General features: G+C 31.0%; 2 protein-coding genes across 3 annotated transcripts; both read left to right on the forward strand.

The window, feature by feature from the left end:
- The first annotated feature begins 240 nt into the window (after positions 1-240).
- LOC114397961 (haloacid dehalogenase-like hydrolase domain-containing protein 3) lies at positions 241-6,050 on the forward strand. The gene is made up of 6 exons (XM_028360050.1): positions 241-675; positions 796-902; positions 2,578-2,686; positions 2,801-2,962; positions 3,813-3,986; positions 5,848-6,050. The coding sequence occupies exons 1-6, from the start codon at positions 442-444 to the stop codon at positions 5,875-5,877; spliced, it is 816 nt and encodes a 271-aa protein (XP_028215851.1). The 5' UTR covers positions 241-441; the 3' UTR covers positions 5,878-6,050.
- A 6,336-nt stretch (positions 6,051-12,386) lies between these two features.
- LOC114399740 (transcription factor ORG3-like) lies at positions 12,387-15,236 on the forward strand. Of its 2 annotated transcripts, XR_003663810.1 has the most exons (4): positions 12,387-12,710; positions 13,405-13,764; positions 14,289-14,840; positions 15,026-15,236. XR_003663810.1 is itself a non-coding variant. In XM_028361957.1 (3 exons), the coding sequence occupies exons 1-3, from the start codon at positions 12,429-12,431 to the stop codon at positions 14,367-14,369; spliced, it is 723 nt and encodes a 240-aa protein (XP_028217758.1). In that variant the 5' UTR covers positions 12,387-12,428; the 3' UTR covers positions 14,370-15,236. The 2 variants fall into 2 exon arrangements, 1 of the variants encoding a protein (XP_028217758.1); XM_028361957.1 differs by having other exon boundaries at positions 14,289-15,236.
- The last annotated feature ends 2,277 nt before the right edge of the window (positions 15,237-17,513 follow it).

Below are 17,513 nucleotides of genomic sequence, written 5' to 3' on the forward strand. Positions count from 1 at the left end.
ATTAAAAAAATAAATACATTTTCTCTTTTAAAATATTGAATAATAAGATTAATATATGATAATTAATTAGATGATAGTAATTAAGTGAAAAAAATAATAAAATTTTAATAATTTTAAGGACAATTTTTTAAAAAATTATAAATTATTAATAAATTTAATGTTATTAATTAAATTAATCAACTTTGATATAAATTAATAAAAAAAAAAATCTTATATTTAAGTAGTTGAGGGAGTGCCAAGCCAAGTTCCGGGGGCATTTTCGGCTACAAAGTCAAAATCACATTTTCCTTTGGTTCCTACTTCCCTGTTTTGTATTTTCTCATTTACCACACACTCAGGACCCTTTCTCTATTCTCTTCTGCATCACCATTCACCGCTGAGAGAACATCACAACACAACAAACAAAGGAGCCTCTCGGTTTCCAATGTGAAGAGAGCGAACATGGCTCTAATCGCTGCCAGGATTCTCGGTTCCAATTCGAGGCCCGCGGTCGCGCTCCACCGCTGGCAGTGGCCGGCGTACTCCTCCGCCTCCGCGGCGGTGGCGGAGCCGGAGACCACGGAGGTGAAGGACTACGCCGATTACCGGCGCTCCCTGTACGGACAGATCACGCACAAGGCGCTCCTCGTCGACGCCGTTGGCACGCTCGTCCTCCCTTCGCAGCCCATGGCTCAGGTGCGCGCTACGTGAAACTGAGACTGAAACTAATTCTGTTATTTTAACGGACGTGAAACTGATTCTATTATATAACGGTGTCGTTTACGTTTTTTGTTTTTCGCAATTTTTTTTTGGTAGATATATAGAAAGATTGGGGAGAAGTATGGAGTGGAGTATTCGGAGGATGAGATACTGTTCAGATACAGAAGAGCGTATGGTCAGCCTTGGGGAAAATCTCGTCTCAGGTTTGTTTCTGCTTTTGCTCAATTATAACCATATATGTTAATTTCTTCTTAATAATTATTATTATTTTTAGAACTATTCATATTATTTGAGTGAAATTATACTCAAATATTTTAAATAAGATCTCTAATTCGAGCGTATGGATAAAAAATATGGGTAAAAAAAAAAACCTTATTAAAGATGGTTAATTAGATTAGATTGTGAAAATTAGTTATTAATGAAATCATAAATATTTCAACATGATTAAAAAATTTAGTGAGTAAATCAAGGTTTTAAATATTAGTTGCAGACTCGCCGTTGTGCTTTCATTATTATTTTAAATGTTTAATTATTCATTTAATTTTTATAATTTTTAAATTTATCTTTTTTAGTCAATAAATGGATTTTTTATTTCACTTTAATTCTCAAAAGGATTCTCTTGTTAAAATTCTTTAACTAATCGAGTTAAAATTTTTTAACGGAATGATTTTTTGGAAATTAAAATGTAAATTTCAGGGACTAAAAAATTTACTTATTAACTATAGAGATGACTAAATGAGTAGTTAAATCTATTTTAAATTTGAATTTTTATGTATGATTATGAGTTTCTTGGTTTTTTTTATTTAATGGATGTTGCTTTTGTCAGTAGGTGTTTATTAATTATCATGAATGGCTTTAATGGGATTGAAAATTTCCTAGTTTGGATCTTTTTGTATGTCTATCTTAAAAAATGAAAAAGAAAAAGAAGAGTGGTTAGAGATTTCGTATCAGCTGATTTTGCCTAGTGAACTAGATTTTCTTTATGGGGTCCGTTGTGTGAATAAGTGGCTCATTTCTTCAAACCATCCCTGACTACTCCGTGATATGTCTAATGAGTAATTGTACTATTGCAGACGCTAATAGTAAAAACTAAAGACAGCATTACATTAAAATAACTTCAGCTAGGACTTTGTTATCTTTTTATATTGATATTTTTATGTATCTTGAGTTTTTAAAATGGTTGGACTTGTAATATGCAAGAGTTGCTCATGTCTAATTAGTTAGAAAGTCTTGGAGACAAGAATTGGTGATTCACATATAAATGTTGGCAAGGGATTTTATATTGTTTTTTGAGTGAAATGACAAGAAATATTTTCTTAAAGCTTTTGTGTTCGTGATAGTAAATATGTATAGCTTTTAGTGAATGATCTTTCTCAGTTACCTGCTTCGCTAAAGAACTATGGAGTAAGCATTTTAATTAGTGAGCAAATTTTTAGCACAATTCATATGACCCATATTATCAAACTCCAATGTTCTGGGAGCAGAGTTATGATTTGGTTGAGCAACACAACAAGCATGATGCAGTTTGCATGCAGCTTTAAATATTTATGCTTATGTAACTTTCAACTTTGAAGTTACTGTTTCCATATATACATTCCTTGTTATTTGTCTCTTGAGAATACGTGAATAGTATGCTGCCAGCCTCTAGGCCAAGACACTGTTTTGTGTAAATAAAATTTTGAATGAAATGTTGTGTGCCTTTCTATTAAACAACAAAAGCCTTTTCTATTTTTGGTATATTGACGAGTTTTACGTTGGCTTTCATATTGATTGCGACTAAATAAAAAAAAGTAATCTCTTACGAATAGCTGTAGAGGTACTTCACTGCTTTTATTATTTAGTGTAATTAAGATTCTTTGTTTTTCTTTTATATTGCAGATATGTTAATGATGGTAGGCCTTTTTGGCAATACATAGTTAGTTATTCCACTGGCTGTTCAGATCCTCAATATTTTGAAGAACTTTATAACTATTATACAACGGACAAGGTAAGAACACTTATTATAATTGCCATTTTCTAGAATATAGCATACTCTTTTTTTTTATATTTTTTATAATTTCGTAGTGTTTGATATTTTTGGCCGTCTATAATCCCCATATAGGCATGGCACCTCAATGATACTGGTGCAGAAGAAGTATTCAGAGCTCTTAGAGAATCAGGTGTGAAATTAGCTGTTGTGTCAAACTTTGACACTAGATTAAGACCTCTCTTGCGGGCATTAAATTGTGACAATTGGTTTGATGCAGTAGCAGTGTCAGCTGAGGTAAGCTAATTGTTCTTTTCTTTCTTAGCTTTTTGTTTGATCAATTTGTCTTATTACTGGTTATGCTCTCCTCCTTCCTCTTTGATGCATACAATTGTATTGATGTCATTCGCATGCAATGTGAGAAATCTTTAGAAGGGAAATAGTGAAAATAAACCTGAATCATTCATTATCTCATTGAGTCACAACATGCAGGAACATGTTATGATAAAGAAAACAAATCAATGATATTGAAAGTGAAGAAATCTTTATTTATATGTCATTACTAAAATTTATCATTCTAGCAGAAGTAAAAATATGTCCATTGTCAAGCTAATATTGTAGCATGTCAATTCTAGAAGTAAGCTTCTCCAATTGCATTGGAGGAGGAAGCAACTCATCATGATTCTGGGCTTGAGAATCATGTTACAGAGATTTTTTCACCATTGGACCAAGCATGCTTACATTTGAAACAACAAACTTACACAAGAGATAATATCAAGTAATGTGTCAAAGTTAAGTAAATTTGGTGAAAAATCAAATGGAAATTTGATGGCTGAAATTTACTGGTAAAAAAAAATGCTTTAGCACAAACCATATTTTTTGTGGCATGTATTGTTGTTGCCTATATCAATTTTCAAGAATTAGCAATTATCCTCTTTGATCCTTGAGTGTTGACAATTCTTTAGATGGTCAAGTTCTTGTATCTAAAATACATTTGGGCCATGAATTGGCATAGGGGTTAAGTTTGCCATGCATCAATCTAAAGTTTCGTACTTACATGATTTTCCTTTTCTTACCATAATTGATTTGTAAACTTCTCTCCTGTAAAATGTGTGTGTGGATGGTTGGCTATGCCTTTTTCTATTAGGTTGCAGCAGAGAAACCAAATCCAACTATATTTCTCAAAGCATGTGAATTATTGGATGTAAAACCCGAGGATGCTGTTCATGTTGGGGATGACCGCAGAAATGATATATGGGGTGCCAGGGATGCTGGCTGTGATGCTTGGCTTTGGGGAAGCGATGTTCACTCCTTTAAGGAGGTATCTAAAATCTTCATCTCTTTTTAATACTATACAGAAATTATATTGGAGAGAATATAAGGTGATTATAACTAGGGGAGAATAAAATATCATCCCAAACAAGGTATCTCCTTTGGTATTTAAAAAATTAGGATTCAGGAGCTTGTTTTTAGGTGGGTGTTAACGGTTTGACAAGTACACCAAATGCCCAAATAGTAAAAACTCGAAAGTCCAGGTGTTGATTTTCACAGAAATTTTGTTTTGTAAGAGAAGAAATAGAAAGAGATAGAGACAAACGAAAAGAACAGTGAATAATAACAACTAATTATAGAAAAAGAAAATACTAAAAAGCAAAATAATTAATTAGAGAATTCGATAGAATGCAAATGTTAGGACCTAGCATGCCTCGTTTGCTTAGGATATATGATTTTTGGATTTTTCTTTATCAATTAGGTGAATTTATCATACCCATATCTATTCAATTACTTGTCCTTGATGTCTCACGATGACAAGCCTATTTTATCTACCTATCTCCCAAATGCCTTTGCAAATATTCAATAAATAAAATGCGAAGTCTTGATTTTAGATGTGTGCTTTAATGCATGGGCATAATATTATCATCCTATGTCTAGCAATGATTTCATTATGATGTCTTTTTCTTTTAGTTCTTTTAGAAAAAAGACAGTAGGATAGAAAACACCTGCATCTAACCCCTAACATAATGTAAAGATGAGTAATGCATGAAATATAAATAGAAAAAGACAATAGGATAGAAAACACCAGTTGAGTTGATAAATATGGAGTACATCATACATATCTTTGGCTTTTTAGGCCTGTCAGGCCCTAACTAAGAGTTTTAGCCTCTCATAGTCATGAGGACCTTACATTGAACTGTGGATATAAGAATTGGTGGATTAGAAGGAATGGAAGAAGAGAATAAAGAAAATGATGAGAGAGAAGAGAGGATTCCCTAAGGAAGAGTTCTCAAGCTTTGGGTGTGTATGATAATGCTCTTAGACTCGGCACTCTGCTCGCTCAGCGCAGGTGTCTGTTTTCGCGCTTAGCCCACTCTGCTCACTTAGTACTGGTACCAGTTTTCGCGCTTAGCGCGCACTGTGCGCTAAGCGCGTCTTGGGTTGGGCCTGATGCTCAAACCTTCATCTTTTTTCCTATTTTCTGCATCTTTTTGCTTTTAATCCCTCCAATTTTTAGATCTGCAAGCTCTAAATAGAAAAATATCAATTCCTACCGATTAAGTCTGGATAACTGTTAAATAATTATTTTTAAAGATATTTTAACTCTATTTTCATTATCAAAGACAACTCATATTTAATATTTATCAACGGGGGTTTGATCCCCTACTCGCAGATTGGTCCTTACCCTAGATCTTAAATTCCCAACGGAGATCCTCCTACTTACCCAAAAACATCTAGGGAAAAAGTGACACTATATCTTCATGTTAGCGTGTGTTTGAATTGGTGGTGAGTTGACCTTATTATGATATTTAGAAGCAACAAATAGTTGCCTTTGTGGTGAACTCACCATGATTTTCTATCACCAAACCAAACACTATAAATTCTGTTTTCCCTATTACCTGTTATGCCATGCCTTATTGATACTCTTCTAAATTTAACATCAAATAAGAAATATAAAAGGAAATAGTCAACATTGTGGGAGTTTTTTGTAACTTAATGTAATTAGCGTGATCCGAACAGGATAACCTTGTATGAGTATATCTTCTTTTTTTTAAAAAAAAAACTTTTTACCAGAAGTATTATAACCTATTAACCAGTTCATTTTGTTTTTAAAATCTCCTATCTTGTTTATGCCATCTTAATGAGGTCTCTCTATTCATGCATGAAATGACATTTTACTGATGCAGGTAGCACAGAGGATTGGGGTTCAGGTCTGAAAGATGATCTCTTTACAATAAGTTTGATGTTATGTATAGAGTCCTTTAGGCTTTAGCTGTAAGGCTGTACATGTTCTGCTCCCTTTTACAATGTATGTATATATGTATGAAAAAGATGTGAACCTATAAAAACCATTAATAGGTGTAGGTAGGAGCTTTTGTTTTTCCATTGATCCGTGTTTTCTACGAAGTTTATTTTAAAATTATAAATAAAACAAATGAAAAAAAAAAAGAAATTAATAAAACAGAAGTAAGCGTAGGCTGGAAATTTTAGGAATGAAATTTATGACATCATCCCTAACCCTAACTTTCTACTTTATTCTTAAGGGTATTAACCTAATCAATTTTAATCCAAGATTGAATAATAAAACAGTGATAATAATAATCCGTGGAATACAAATGGCTGTATGTCAATCTCCCAACAATCACATAGTCTTCAATGTTACCCTGAAGGTAAACTCAATCCAAACAGAGTTCTTTGAAGGTCTATGACTTGTTTACATGCTCTACAAAACATAGGACATTGACCCCACCATACAAAAAGGAGAGTGAATCATTTCAGCCATCTTTTACTGAAATTAAACAAATATTGCTAATTATTTTCAATCATAAAATATTTTGTAGCAAACCTTATTCAAAATAAACTAACAAACATGTGCATCCAGAGGAAATGGTCCAATAGTAACTCAAGTCATTCACCCACCAATCACTCGAGTGACTTCTTTAGCCACTTGTAATATTGATCTTTTCTTTTTTAATCCAATATCCCCAATTTGAACGTTAAAATAACTCAAACAATCAATTGCAATTAATCATTGATCCCTGAGACTTTGGAAGTCATCAAGGGTCTACATTTAGGATAGTTGTTCGCTTCTCAGACCTGGGCTGAATCTTCAAAATTTGCAACCCGGGAGAATAGAGAAAAGAAATGGGACTCCACTTTTCAGATTTAGGATGTTGGATTGAAGATGTTCTGTTACTTTTTGAAATATAACCAATGTAACATTGTCAACTCATAAAAAATGTATTTGTTGGGATTATGAGTAGAGATAAAATCTATTTTAATTGAATAATTTTTTTTTGGAGGAATTCAAAAATCATAATGCATACATCAATATTATTTTTTGATTAGTAATTGGCTCAGGTAAATTTGAACTTCCTTGTCATCTTACACAAAAATTTAATTGTATGGTTTGTTGAGAGAAAAAAATTCTTGCAAATTTGTCAATAAGACAGGAATAAGATAGACATGTGATACTTAGACCACCTTATAGTCTGTCTATATTTGTATTTTAAACTCTATTGCAATAATTTTTTTTTTTACAAAATATTATTGTCATTAGATACAATAAACATGGTGTTTGTACCTTTTTGTTGTGAGCATAGGAAATCTAGGTATAAGTTACCTAAAGAGTCTTCTTGTACAGAATGTCACATAAACACTACAAACTCTAGAAATTTAAGTTTGCAATTTGAGCACTTTATACCTGAAAAAAAGGTCTAGAAATATCAGAAAAAAATGAAAATTTGAATGAAATTTAGATAAATGAATGGTGAAATCAATTTGAATTGGGGAAATAAAATACCTATTCATTCATCCATATTTTATTCCACACACATGACACTAGCAACATCCCATACATCATAAGTCCAATAATAAAATAAGTTATGGCTTTGGATACACACATGGGCCATGGATGTGTTTCACAACTTATGCCATCTAAGACTTCAACCAGATATCTAAAATTGACTGTACAAATAACTAAATACAAACAAACCATAGTGAGCACAAGAAACCACCGTTGAAACAGACTTTTATCTCTCTTAATGGATGATCTCTCTACCTCAAAGGTATACAAATGCAAATGCATGAAATATTAAGATTTGTTGTTAACCCTTTGCTCGTCATTATCTTTGGTTGCATTCTTGTGATTCTCAGAGTTTTTTTTTTTGTAATAGTAACTATCATGGTAACATCATCACATTTTCCTCCAATAATCCCATACAACTTTGACCTCAATTGAACAAAAGAAATCCTAAAAGAATAATGAAGATGTCAACACCCAATTTTATCTATCCTTACTTCTTTTTAATTAAAGTGATATTACTCATGTTTTATATTTTCATTATGTTTTCTTTTGCTATTTTATTCATCCTTCCTTCAATTTGCTTTATATCTAACCATTTTTTTTATCTTTTATCTTGCATGATCAAAATTTGTAATGTTATGTGTAGTTGAGCATTTGGTTGTTGCAAGATTGCATGCCCTGAAACATGCAAATTGTATTGCACTCAACATTTTTTTAGATGACTGAGGCATATCTTGTGCTGTCTAGTCTGTTATTTTTTTTATTTGGCCGCTAAAAATATTGATTAATTAAAGTTATCTATTTTGCCGAATCAATCCTATTCAAATTTCAAATCTAATTTTTTTATTCCATTTGTCAAAAAATGAGCATGTTTTATATTCGGATTACTTTCTCTATTCATTTCTCTTTGAAAGTCAATTAGTGAAAAATCAATTGAACTATCTCATTAATATTTTTGCAGGTATATATGTTAATGATGGTAAGCCTTTCTAGCACCATCTAAATTTAATTGTATCATTTTCATTCGATAAGTTCAAGTACCAGTTACAAACTATACATGAAATAGTAGTACTGAAATTGTGAATAATAACAAACAAATAATTTTTTTTTTCAAATCCCCTCTTCTCCATGCTTCTCAAGCTTGGCGAAGACTCAACAATAATATGTTGCATTTATGATTATTTCTTGTCGTATAATCATGTTGTATGCACCATTTGTACAAACACCATGGGGAATGAATTGTCTTCCACATTAGTGTATAGGATCGTCAACATTTACTCAATACGTAATCTTAAATCCACATGCAATGTTACCTCAAGCAAAAATTAAGAAAAGAGAGAAATAACAGAGTCTATATGCAAATCAATTGTAATAAATTTGACTTACTAAATACACATATCACTCACAACCAAAAACAAAAAAATAATAGAGTAAGGGAAGGAAGGAACATAAAATAAAAATTCTAAAATAATAAAAATAATTAAATCACATATAAAGACAACTCAAGAACTACTTAAACTCTCATTCTCCATTATACTTGGAGATAGGTAGGTAGGACTAGGGAATTACCCTTGCCATATGAATAAAACATAATTTATCAAAATTCAAAATAAAATAAAAATAAAAATAATTGGATGAAGAAATTCATAGCCCTTATAATTAATTCCCGGTTGTATTTAAGGTGAAATAAATGTTTTAAAAGTTATATGTTTAATCAATTAAAGGTAATCATTTTTCTTAAAATGGATGTCGTAGGGTGCTAACCCTTTCTTTGGACGTAATGAACTTTCGAATCCAAATTTGGTTTTTGAAGACTATTTTTTGTATACAAAAATTTGTCAATGCTTTTTCCCGTAGAATATCGGTAGAGACTCCTTAACAATCCAAAACATTGTCATTTTGAGTTTTTGTTGTCTTGCTGCGACCTCGGTTGCAACAGAAGGTCAAGAGTGAATGATGATGATCACAAATACGAAGAAACAACATAAGGATTGTTATTAATATAGATAGAGGTGTTTACGGTTCAGATTGATCGGTTGAGATTGGTTTGATTATTCATAAAAAAATCACTCGAACCAAATTTATAAAATATATGTGGTTTGATTTTCATTTAAAATAAAATTCAAATCAAATTAAACTAATATTTTGTAGTTTGATTCGGTTTGATTTTTGCAGATTTTATTAAAATATTATTTCATTAAATTTTTTATATTTCTTTTCATTGTTTAAATTAAATTACTTTAAAAAGTTGCTAATAACAATTTATGAAACTTATTAATATGTTAAACTTTCTATAATAAAAATTTGTAAATTTTCATCAATTTTAAACTAAACATATTTTAAAAACATGCCTAAAAAAGAAAATCTTATATATTGTATAAGTTTCATATACATAATACTACAAAATATTATCAAACTCAAGTGATATATATATAAGAATGTATAATACTAAAGTAATATAAATATTAATATAAGTATTTGGTTCGAGATTTTTGATTTTTTAACATATTTTGTTTTTATTTTGGATTCATTTGAATTTAAACACCCATGAATGTAGGTGTCGGTTAAGGAATAAAATGAAAAAATGTATTTGTATTAGATTAATTATTTTTGGAAAAAAGAGTAACGTTTTCTCAAATATTAAAAGCCACATCAAAATTTCATTAGCCGTACGCGTATGGAACTTTGCTCTCACAGTTTTAACATGGCATAACAAAAGGAACCATTACCAAAACCCTTTTTAGTTAAGGGATCATTTACATTTTTCATTACAGTATCAAATAAGAAAACATCGCAGTATATATCGTTATTTTAAGATACTAAAAGGTATTTAAACTTAACCGACCCATACAGAAAGAAGAGAGACGCCAAAGACATGGAATAACCTGTATTTAATACAGTTATCTTGGTTAAACGACATATAATTTTACTGATTCCTAAACTGCTTTATCTAGAAAATTGTACTAATATATTATCTATTATCGTGTGCTACCTAATATAACTAACGGATATAATACAACTCTACTGGGTCTTGCATCATCATAGTTTGCTAAATTATGAAATTCCCAGCCTTAAATTAATAACCGCGTGCATACCATAGGCAAGGATGCCAAAGGCTTGCGTATACCAAGCATCGGCACGTGCAATTCAATTATTCAAAGAAAACAATTAGGTTTGTAACAAGTGCCTGCGTATGATAATCTGCGTTGATATATTTATATAATTACTCGGTGTGGCCAAAATGTTTGTCACTTAGGTTAATGCATTTTTATCCTATAAACATTTATATCTAACATGATTTTAAATCGCAACACGTTATTTATCATTACAAAAATAATTTGGATATTTAATAGAAAATATAACTAATGCAACTGTAATTGGATTGCAGTTCGTCAAAATTTTAAGACGAATGTTACCACCATTCTCTAACTAATAGATTTTCTTTATTATTGATAAAATATTAGATATCGTTTCTGAAATTTATTGAAAGAAATTACTTAGAAGTGAAAAAGGGTTTTGCACAAAAAGCACGAAAAGGTAAATAATTAGTTACGCATAATGCATGATTTCTGTTAAATAACTCTTTCTAGTTTTATTTTTAAATAATAAAAAGAAAGTACCCTATTTTATTCTTGATTTCGTGGTAACTTCATTTTTCGTAAGAGGGGTTTTAAATATTACGAAAGAAATTTGACCAATCTTTGTATCAACCATACATCCATCATGATTTTTATCAAATGCCAAATTAATTTTATATTTTTAACTTCAAATTAATTATTCAATAAAACAGTTTCACATCTTATCGTGCTTTTTTATACAAAAGAGTTTCTTAGTACTACTATTTAGCAATTTTTTTAATAAATAACATTACTTCCCCAAGAAATTAAAAAAATAGCATTACTCTTTAGTCTTTATTATTTTAAGAAGGAATGTGACTTGTATAGTTTCTTGATAAAATTCAATCAATAATTAAGCGTGTGTGTCACTAACCACACTTGTCAAACTATAACATTTGCATCTAAAATCATGGTGAAGTCTTAATATAGTTAACTAAATGTAAGTTGTGAGCAGTTTCAAAATTGTAGTTTCCTTTATCTACCACCCCTATTTTCTTAAAACCCTAGCTCCATCATCTGCATCGTTGGGCAACTATATATTCACTTAAAATACACAGCAGAGAATAAGGAAATCTTCGTGTGCGTGTTTGGTAATTTTCAAACATGTTCACTATATTTCTAAACACAATCAGATCCAGTTACGTACCATAAAAAACGGGAAAGGTTTTCTCATGAAGTCTATAAAGGAAAAACCATATCTTTTCTCACTACTTATGTAAGGTAAATCATTAGCACCATTCAACCAGTTAATTAAACCTTTTTTTTATTGGTACATTCAGTTAAACCCTTTAAAATATGGTTAATCAGCATTTATTGTAATAAATTCATTTTGCAACACTTATGTTGACAGAATCACGGAGAATATACCACATTCATGACCGAAAGAAAAAAAAAAGGAGGAAATACATGGGATGCAGCATAGACAAATAAGGAACTGAATTAAGTGTAATTAACTTGTTTCGGTTTTCATCCACGCTCTTCCACCTTCTCACCCTCTCTTCTGCATAGACAAACACATAGATGCCACATTTCAGGCACGCGTTTGCATATGCACCTATAAATTATTTTGTGAGAAAATTATTTTATGATGATGCGTAGTGATCCTGCAATTATTTAATACTTTAACTCATACTTGAAAGATAAATTTAAATTTAAATATTCCAACTGACGAGAAGAAAAAAGAATCTTTTATTCATTTTTTAGCAGTCACTTATTATTTATTCAAATATATAAACATGTATGATTACGTAAAGCATAATGACTTGTGCATAAATATTCACAAGTCGAGATCATCATTGCATTATCTAAGTAATTTGTTAACTGCTCCTAACGAATCATCATCATCATGGTTGCTTTGTTTTCTCCTCCAGTGTTCTCAACCAAGGGATGGCTTTTAGAAGAGGAGCCATTAAGCTATGATGTGTCTTCGGAGTACTCATTTCCCTATCAATTTTATTCACCACAGACACAGATTGAGGTTGAAATAGAAAGCTCAACTGCACCATCCCCTGATGACCCTGCCATGGTCAAGAAGCTTAGCCACAACGCTAGTGAACGTGATCGCCGCAAGAAGATCAATAACTTGGTTTCTTCACTTCGTTCACTTCTTCCGGTGGCTGATCAAACGGTACTTTATGTCCCTACTCTTCTTTAAATTGGTAGCCACAATCTTTTGTAAGAACCAATTTCAAGAAATTAAGATTAATGGATTTCCATAGCTTCTATGATCGATGATTTCTATAATATATAACTTTTATTTAATTCATAAAAAAATATCCCATTCAATTCAAAATGACTGGTGTTTTAAGTTTTATTTTACACAAATTAAGAAAAATAAGTATTTCACAACAATAATATTCATTAAGAGAAAATTTTATAAATATATCTTTATTTTCTTTCTTAATTTTAGTAAATGTATTATTAAATTTTTTAAGTCAATAATATTTATTAGAGAGTAAAATAAAAATAAATGTTTTAATATCATTGATAACTAAGAACATTAATTGATATTATTTTTTTATTCAATAAAAAAAGCATTAGTCAGTTTGAGATGGAGGGAGTGTATAATTTTTTTTTGCTCTAGGAAGGGAGTATATAGTTAGAAAACTACAAACTACAAAACAAATATAAACCATGTTTCGTAGCTTCACATAATTTTATATACAAAATATGTACTATATCTGTTTCTATTTCCTATGCGCATTTACATCATATTAAATCTCAATAGTAAGACACAAAATAATAAGAAAAGCAAATGATACTTCACCTATTAAATTTACATCAATAGTTATCTCATTCCATGTTAATTAATGTCGTTGCAGAAAAAAATGAGCATTCCGGCTACAGTTTCGCGAGTCATAAAATACATACCTGAGTTACAACAGCAAGTGCAATCACTGACTAAGAAAAAAGAGGTGCTTCTTTGGAGAATCTCTCGGCAATTGCAAGGAGATGCAGTGAACAAAGAATCTCAAAGGAAAATTTCCCAACACAACTCTGAATTTGTTGTTTCAACAAGTAGGCTCAACGACTGTGAAGTTGTTGTTCACATTTCTTATGAGGCTCAAAAGGCTCCACTATCCGAGATCTTGCACTGTTTAGAAAATAATGGTCTTTATTTGCTAAATGGTTCTTCCTCTGAAACCTTTGGAGGAAGGGCTTTCCACAACTTGCATTTTCAGGTATGTTTAATTATAAGCTTAATTGGTAAAATTTACTTCAATTTTTTAAAAATTAAAGATAAAAAACATCAAATTAATTTATTGGAAGTAAAATTCGCTAAAAATTAAAAAAGTAAAAGTAAAAAATACAATTAAACCTTTATTATATTTCTTCTTTCCTTGTATTTTTTTGGGTTTATTGTTGTCTCCAGTTTTTCATTTTATTCTTATACAACTTTTAAAAGAAAAAAAATCCATTACAATTTATCTATTACTATTTTAAAATTTTAAGGTAACATTAATCATTAAGTTTTTCATTATATCCTTACTTTTATTTTTATAAAGAAAAAAATAAAAAAGAAATGGTGGTGTCTGAAGTGTTAAAGTAATAAGACAGAAAAGGGACATTTAAGTAGAAAAGGACAATGCTAATGCTAATTAATGTCCTATGGCATTGGTTAATGATTAAAAATGCATGAAAAAATTATAAGAACATATAATATTTAAATTTGAGAACTAATGAAGTAGTACTGCTGTTTCTGCAGGTGGAAAAAACTCAGAGATTAGAGTCCGGGATTCTAACTGAGAACCTTTTGTCAATATATCAGAACCAAAGGATTTTATAATCAATCTAAAGTTGGCTCTCTAAGTATGATAAGTGCTCTCTGATATTAAATTTGACACCAAAAAAAGTCTGCACATATTTGGTCTGTATGAATGGCAAGTTCATCAGAAATCAGAATGGAGTAATCACATGCCGCCTGCCTCTATATATATAGTTTGGTAAAAAAAAGCAACTGAGTAGGAAGGTGTGCATGGATTTTAGGAGTTAAAGAAAGAATGCTGTATAAACTTAAATTTCTTCACGACTCATGTGATACTCGTGACAAAAGACACCAATAATATTACTAGATAAGTGTATCAACATCATTCTCGGCAACAACTTGAGGAACATAGACAACTGGCTCCTTTGGTGCATCAGCAAGCACTGCGACAACCTCTCTGCTCTTTGCCATGCTCTGTAAGCAAAGGCAGTGGTTGTGCTCACCCATGCCTATATGCACAAGGGACATCAGTGACATCAATCGCTCTTTCATGTGAGCTCTTCTTTCACTATTACGACCACCAATTATCATACACGTGAAGTCATTTTGTACATGAAAGTTCAACAATATGAAGTTAGGCTATTTTTTTAATGTAATTGTGTGTAATAAAATACACATACAACAAAAACATTTTTCCATTGCATCTAAACAAAAAAATGAACTCACTTGGTTTCCAGAGATGGTGGCAACTGGTGGCAGAGTTTGGCGGTGGCATCTTCAGGGTTTCAAGGAAGAAGGGTGAATGCAATGCAAGGAGAGGGAAAAGGGTTAGAAGAGGAGTGTGAGAATGGGTGGGAGAGAGATCCGTGAGGGGTGTGGGTGAGGGGAAAGGATTAGAGCCGGTAGTTAAAGAAATTTTATAAATTTTAAGCTTAAATATAATTTCAATCTTTTCTAGTTTGCTTAATTTATAATTTTTATCATTTTATTTTAAAATAAAAATATTTAATCTCTGATAGAAATCTATAACTTTGAATCTTAGATTTGCCTAAATTTTATTTATTTATTAGTTCAATTGAATTTAGACCTCTCTGGTTTCTTGAAAGCCGAGAAGTCCTTGAACTAACTACATTCATATTACTAAGAGTATGCACTTTCAAGTAGGTCACATTTAGAAAGAAGATAATACTTTTGTAGATTCTCTTGTCTCTCACGCAACTGCATATATTTCTTTCTGCTGGTGGTAGGATTGCACTCTCTCTTTTGTGGCAGTAAAATACAACAAAAATATGATAGGTCTCCTTAACTATAGATTCTCTTGATATATAGTTAGGTTGAGCTTTCACAGGTTTTAGTTGTTGTTCCCCCATGACTTTTTCGTACATCTCATCCTTCCTTTTTTTTATTAATGATATTTCTTTGGCTTATATTTCTTCTTAGTCCCAGATAGTGGTGTCAACCTGGTTGGGATTCCTTATGTGACTGAGTATACAAGCTAATCTTAAAAAAAAATTTAGACCCAACATATTCATCTAAGATACCATTAATTAATAATTTAATTAAATTAAATGTAATAAATAAAAATAAATAAATGTAGATAAAATTAAAAATATTGTAAAATTGAGGAATCAAATGTTTGGGATTGGGCATCCTTTATGTCGTTCATATTAATACATACTTTTTTTGGCTGATAAAAAAGAAGAGAAATCAAATATTTTTATTTTAAAATAAAGGGACAAAATAGGAGAGATCAAAGTTGTATTTAGGTCAAATTTTTAATTAAAAGATAGGGTTGAACTTAGCAAATAAGGGCGATAGAATAGCAAACCCTTTAACTACAATACAAATGAGCCCATTACCTTGTTGGTAAATGTCTCCACCATTTCGCAATACCATTTACCCTGGAGGGTCTAATCCTGCTAGTGACTAACTCAAGGTGTTAGCTAGAGACCCACGAGTCTAATTGACCGGCAGTTTGCATCACACTTATCTCTTAAGTCCAAGATAGTTTTACTTGATATGTTGATTCATAATAGGCTACAAAAAGCGACTTACTGACACTGGACAAGGTTATTGTAGCTTGAAGTGAATATGGCAATTATTATGAATAGATTTAAGACTTGGGTAAAAGGTGTTTATTGCCTTTTTGGTGTCAAAGCCATTATTTTTTAGGAGACTAGAACCTTATTTTTAGTTTTATTCCTATATTTTGCAGGTCGAAACATAACCAAATTTGCTTAGAATTTTAATGTACAATTGTCATTTTAGATTGTTTATTTTTTAATATGCAAAGGATAAAACATAGAGATATCTCCAGTATTATCCAGCAGGGTGTCAATGACATATTGGTAATGCAAATAGAAGCTCATTAAGAAGATTACTACACAAGGCTAAATTGTAAGCAATTTTATTCAATCATAGCTACTCAATTAGACATCGGACAAAAGAGAATCTTCCTGCAGATCGAGGCTTGTCCACCAAAGACATTTTAGTAATATTAAAGAGAATCAAACTTGCATCCATGAGGAAAAAAATTAATTTTGAATGCTTGATCACTTGTATTATCCCACATTGACTAGATTGTTTTTTCCCTCATCATGTTTTAGTGTGTATATTAACTAATTTAAAAAGTTTTTCTTCTCAGAAACTAAAATGAAAATATGTGTCATGTACAGAGATTAAATTAAGAGAAAAAAGAGTAACATTTTCTCAAATATATAAAAAAACACACCAAAATTTCATTAGTCATCCTCAATAATATCAAAATTAATAATGAATAATTAATATTTATCAATAAAAAAATCAAAATCAATATAAAAATAAGAGAGACGACAAAGACATGAACATACCGACGTGGGAATAGCCTGTATTTAATACATGCAGTCATCTTGGTTAAACGACGTATATTGTTACCGACTTAAAAAGTTCTTTATCTAGAAAGTTAGTACTATTTTTATTTATTATCGTGTACCTAATATAACTGACAGATATAATACAACTCTATTGGGTCTTGTATCATCATATTTTTCTATGTGTACGCTAAATTTTAAAATACCCAGCCTTAAATAATAAACCCGCGCAAACCATAGGCAAGGAAGCCAAAGGCTTGTGTATACCATGCATCGGCACGTGCAATTCAAAGAAAACAATTAGGTTTGTTACAAGCGCCTCCTTATGACAATCTGCGTTGACATATTCATATAGTTACTTGGTGTGGCCAAAATG

Source organism: Glycine soja, chromosome 19 (assembly GCF_004193775.1).
Source record: "Glycine soja cultivar W05 chromosome 19, ASM419377v2, whole genome shotgun sequence".
Lineage (NCBI taxonomy): Eukaryota > Viridiplantae > Streptophyta > Magnoliopsida > Fabales > Fabaceae > Glycine > Glycine soja.

Excerpts from the sequence above, each read along its gene's own strand:
- LOC114399740 (XM_028361957.1), top strand. The coding sequence starts at position 12,429 with ATGGTTGCTTTGTTTTCTCCTCCAGTGTTCTCAACCAAGGGATGGCTT. Across the intron at positions 12,711-13,404 it reads TTCCGGTGGCTGATCAAACG|AAAAAAATGAGCATTCCGGC; the intron begins GTACTTTATGTC and ends ATGTCGTTGCAG. Across the intron at positions 13,765-14,288 it reads TCCACAACTTGCATTTTCAG|GTGGAAAAAACTCAGAGATT; the intron begins GTATGTTTAATT and ends CTGTTTCTGCAG.
- LOC114397961 (XM_028360050.1), top strand. The coding sequence starts at position 442 with ATGGCTCTAATCGCTGCCAGGATTCTCGGTTCCAATTCGAGGCCCGCG. Across the intron at positions 903-2,577 it reads TGGGGAAAATCTCGTCTCAG|ATATGTTAATGATGGTAGGC; the intron begins GTTTGTTTCTGC and ends TTTATATTGCAG. Across the intron at positions 3,987-5,847 it reads ATGTTCACTCCTTTAAGGAG|GTAGCACAGAGGATTGGGGT; the intron begins GTATCTAAAATC and ends TTACTGATGCAG.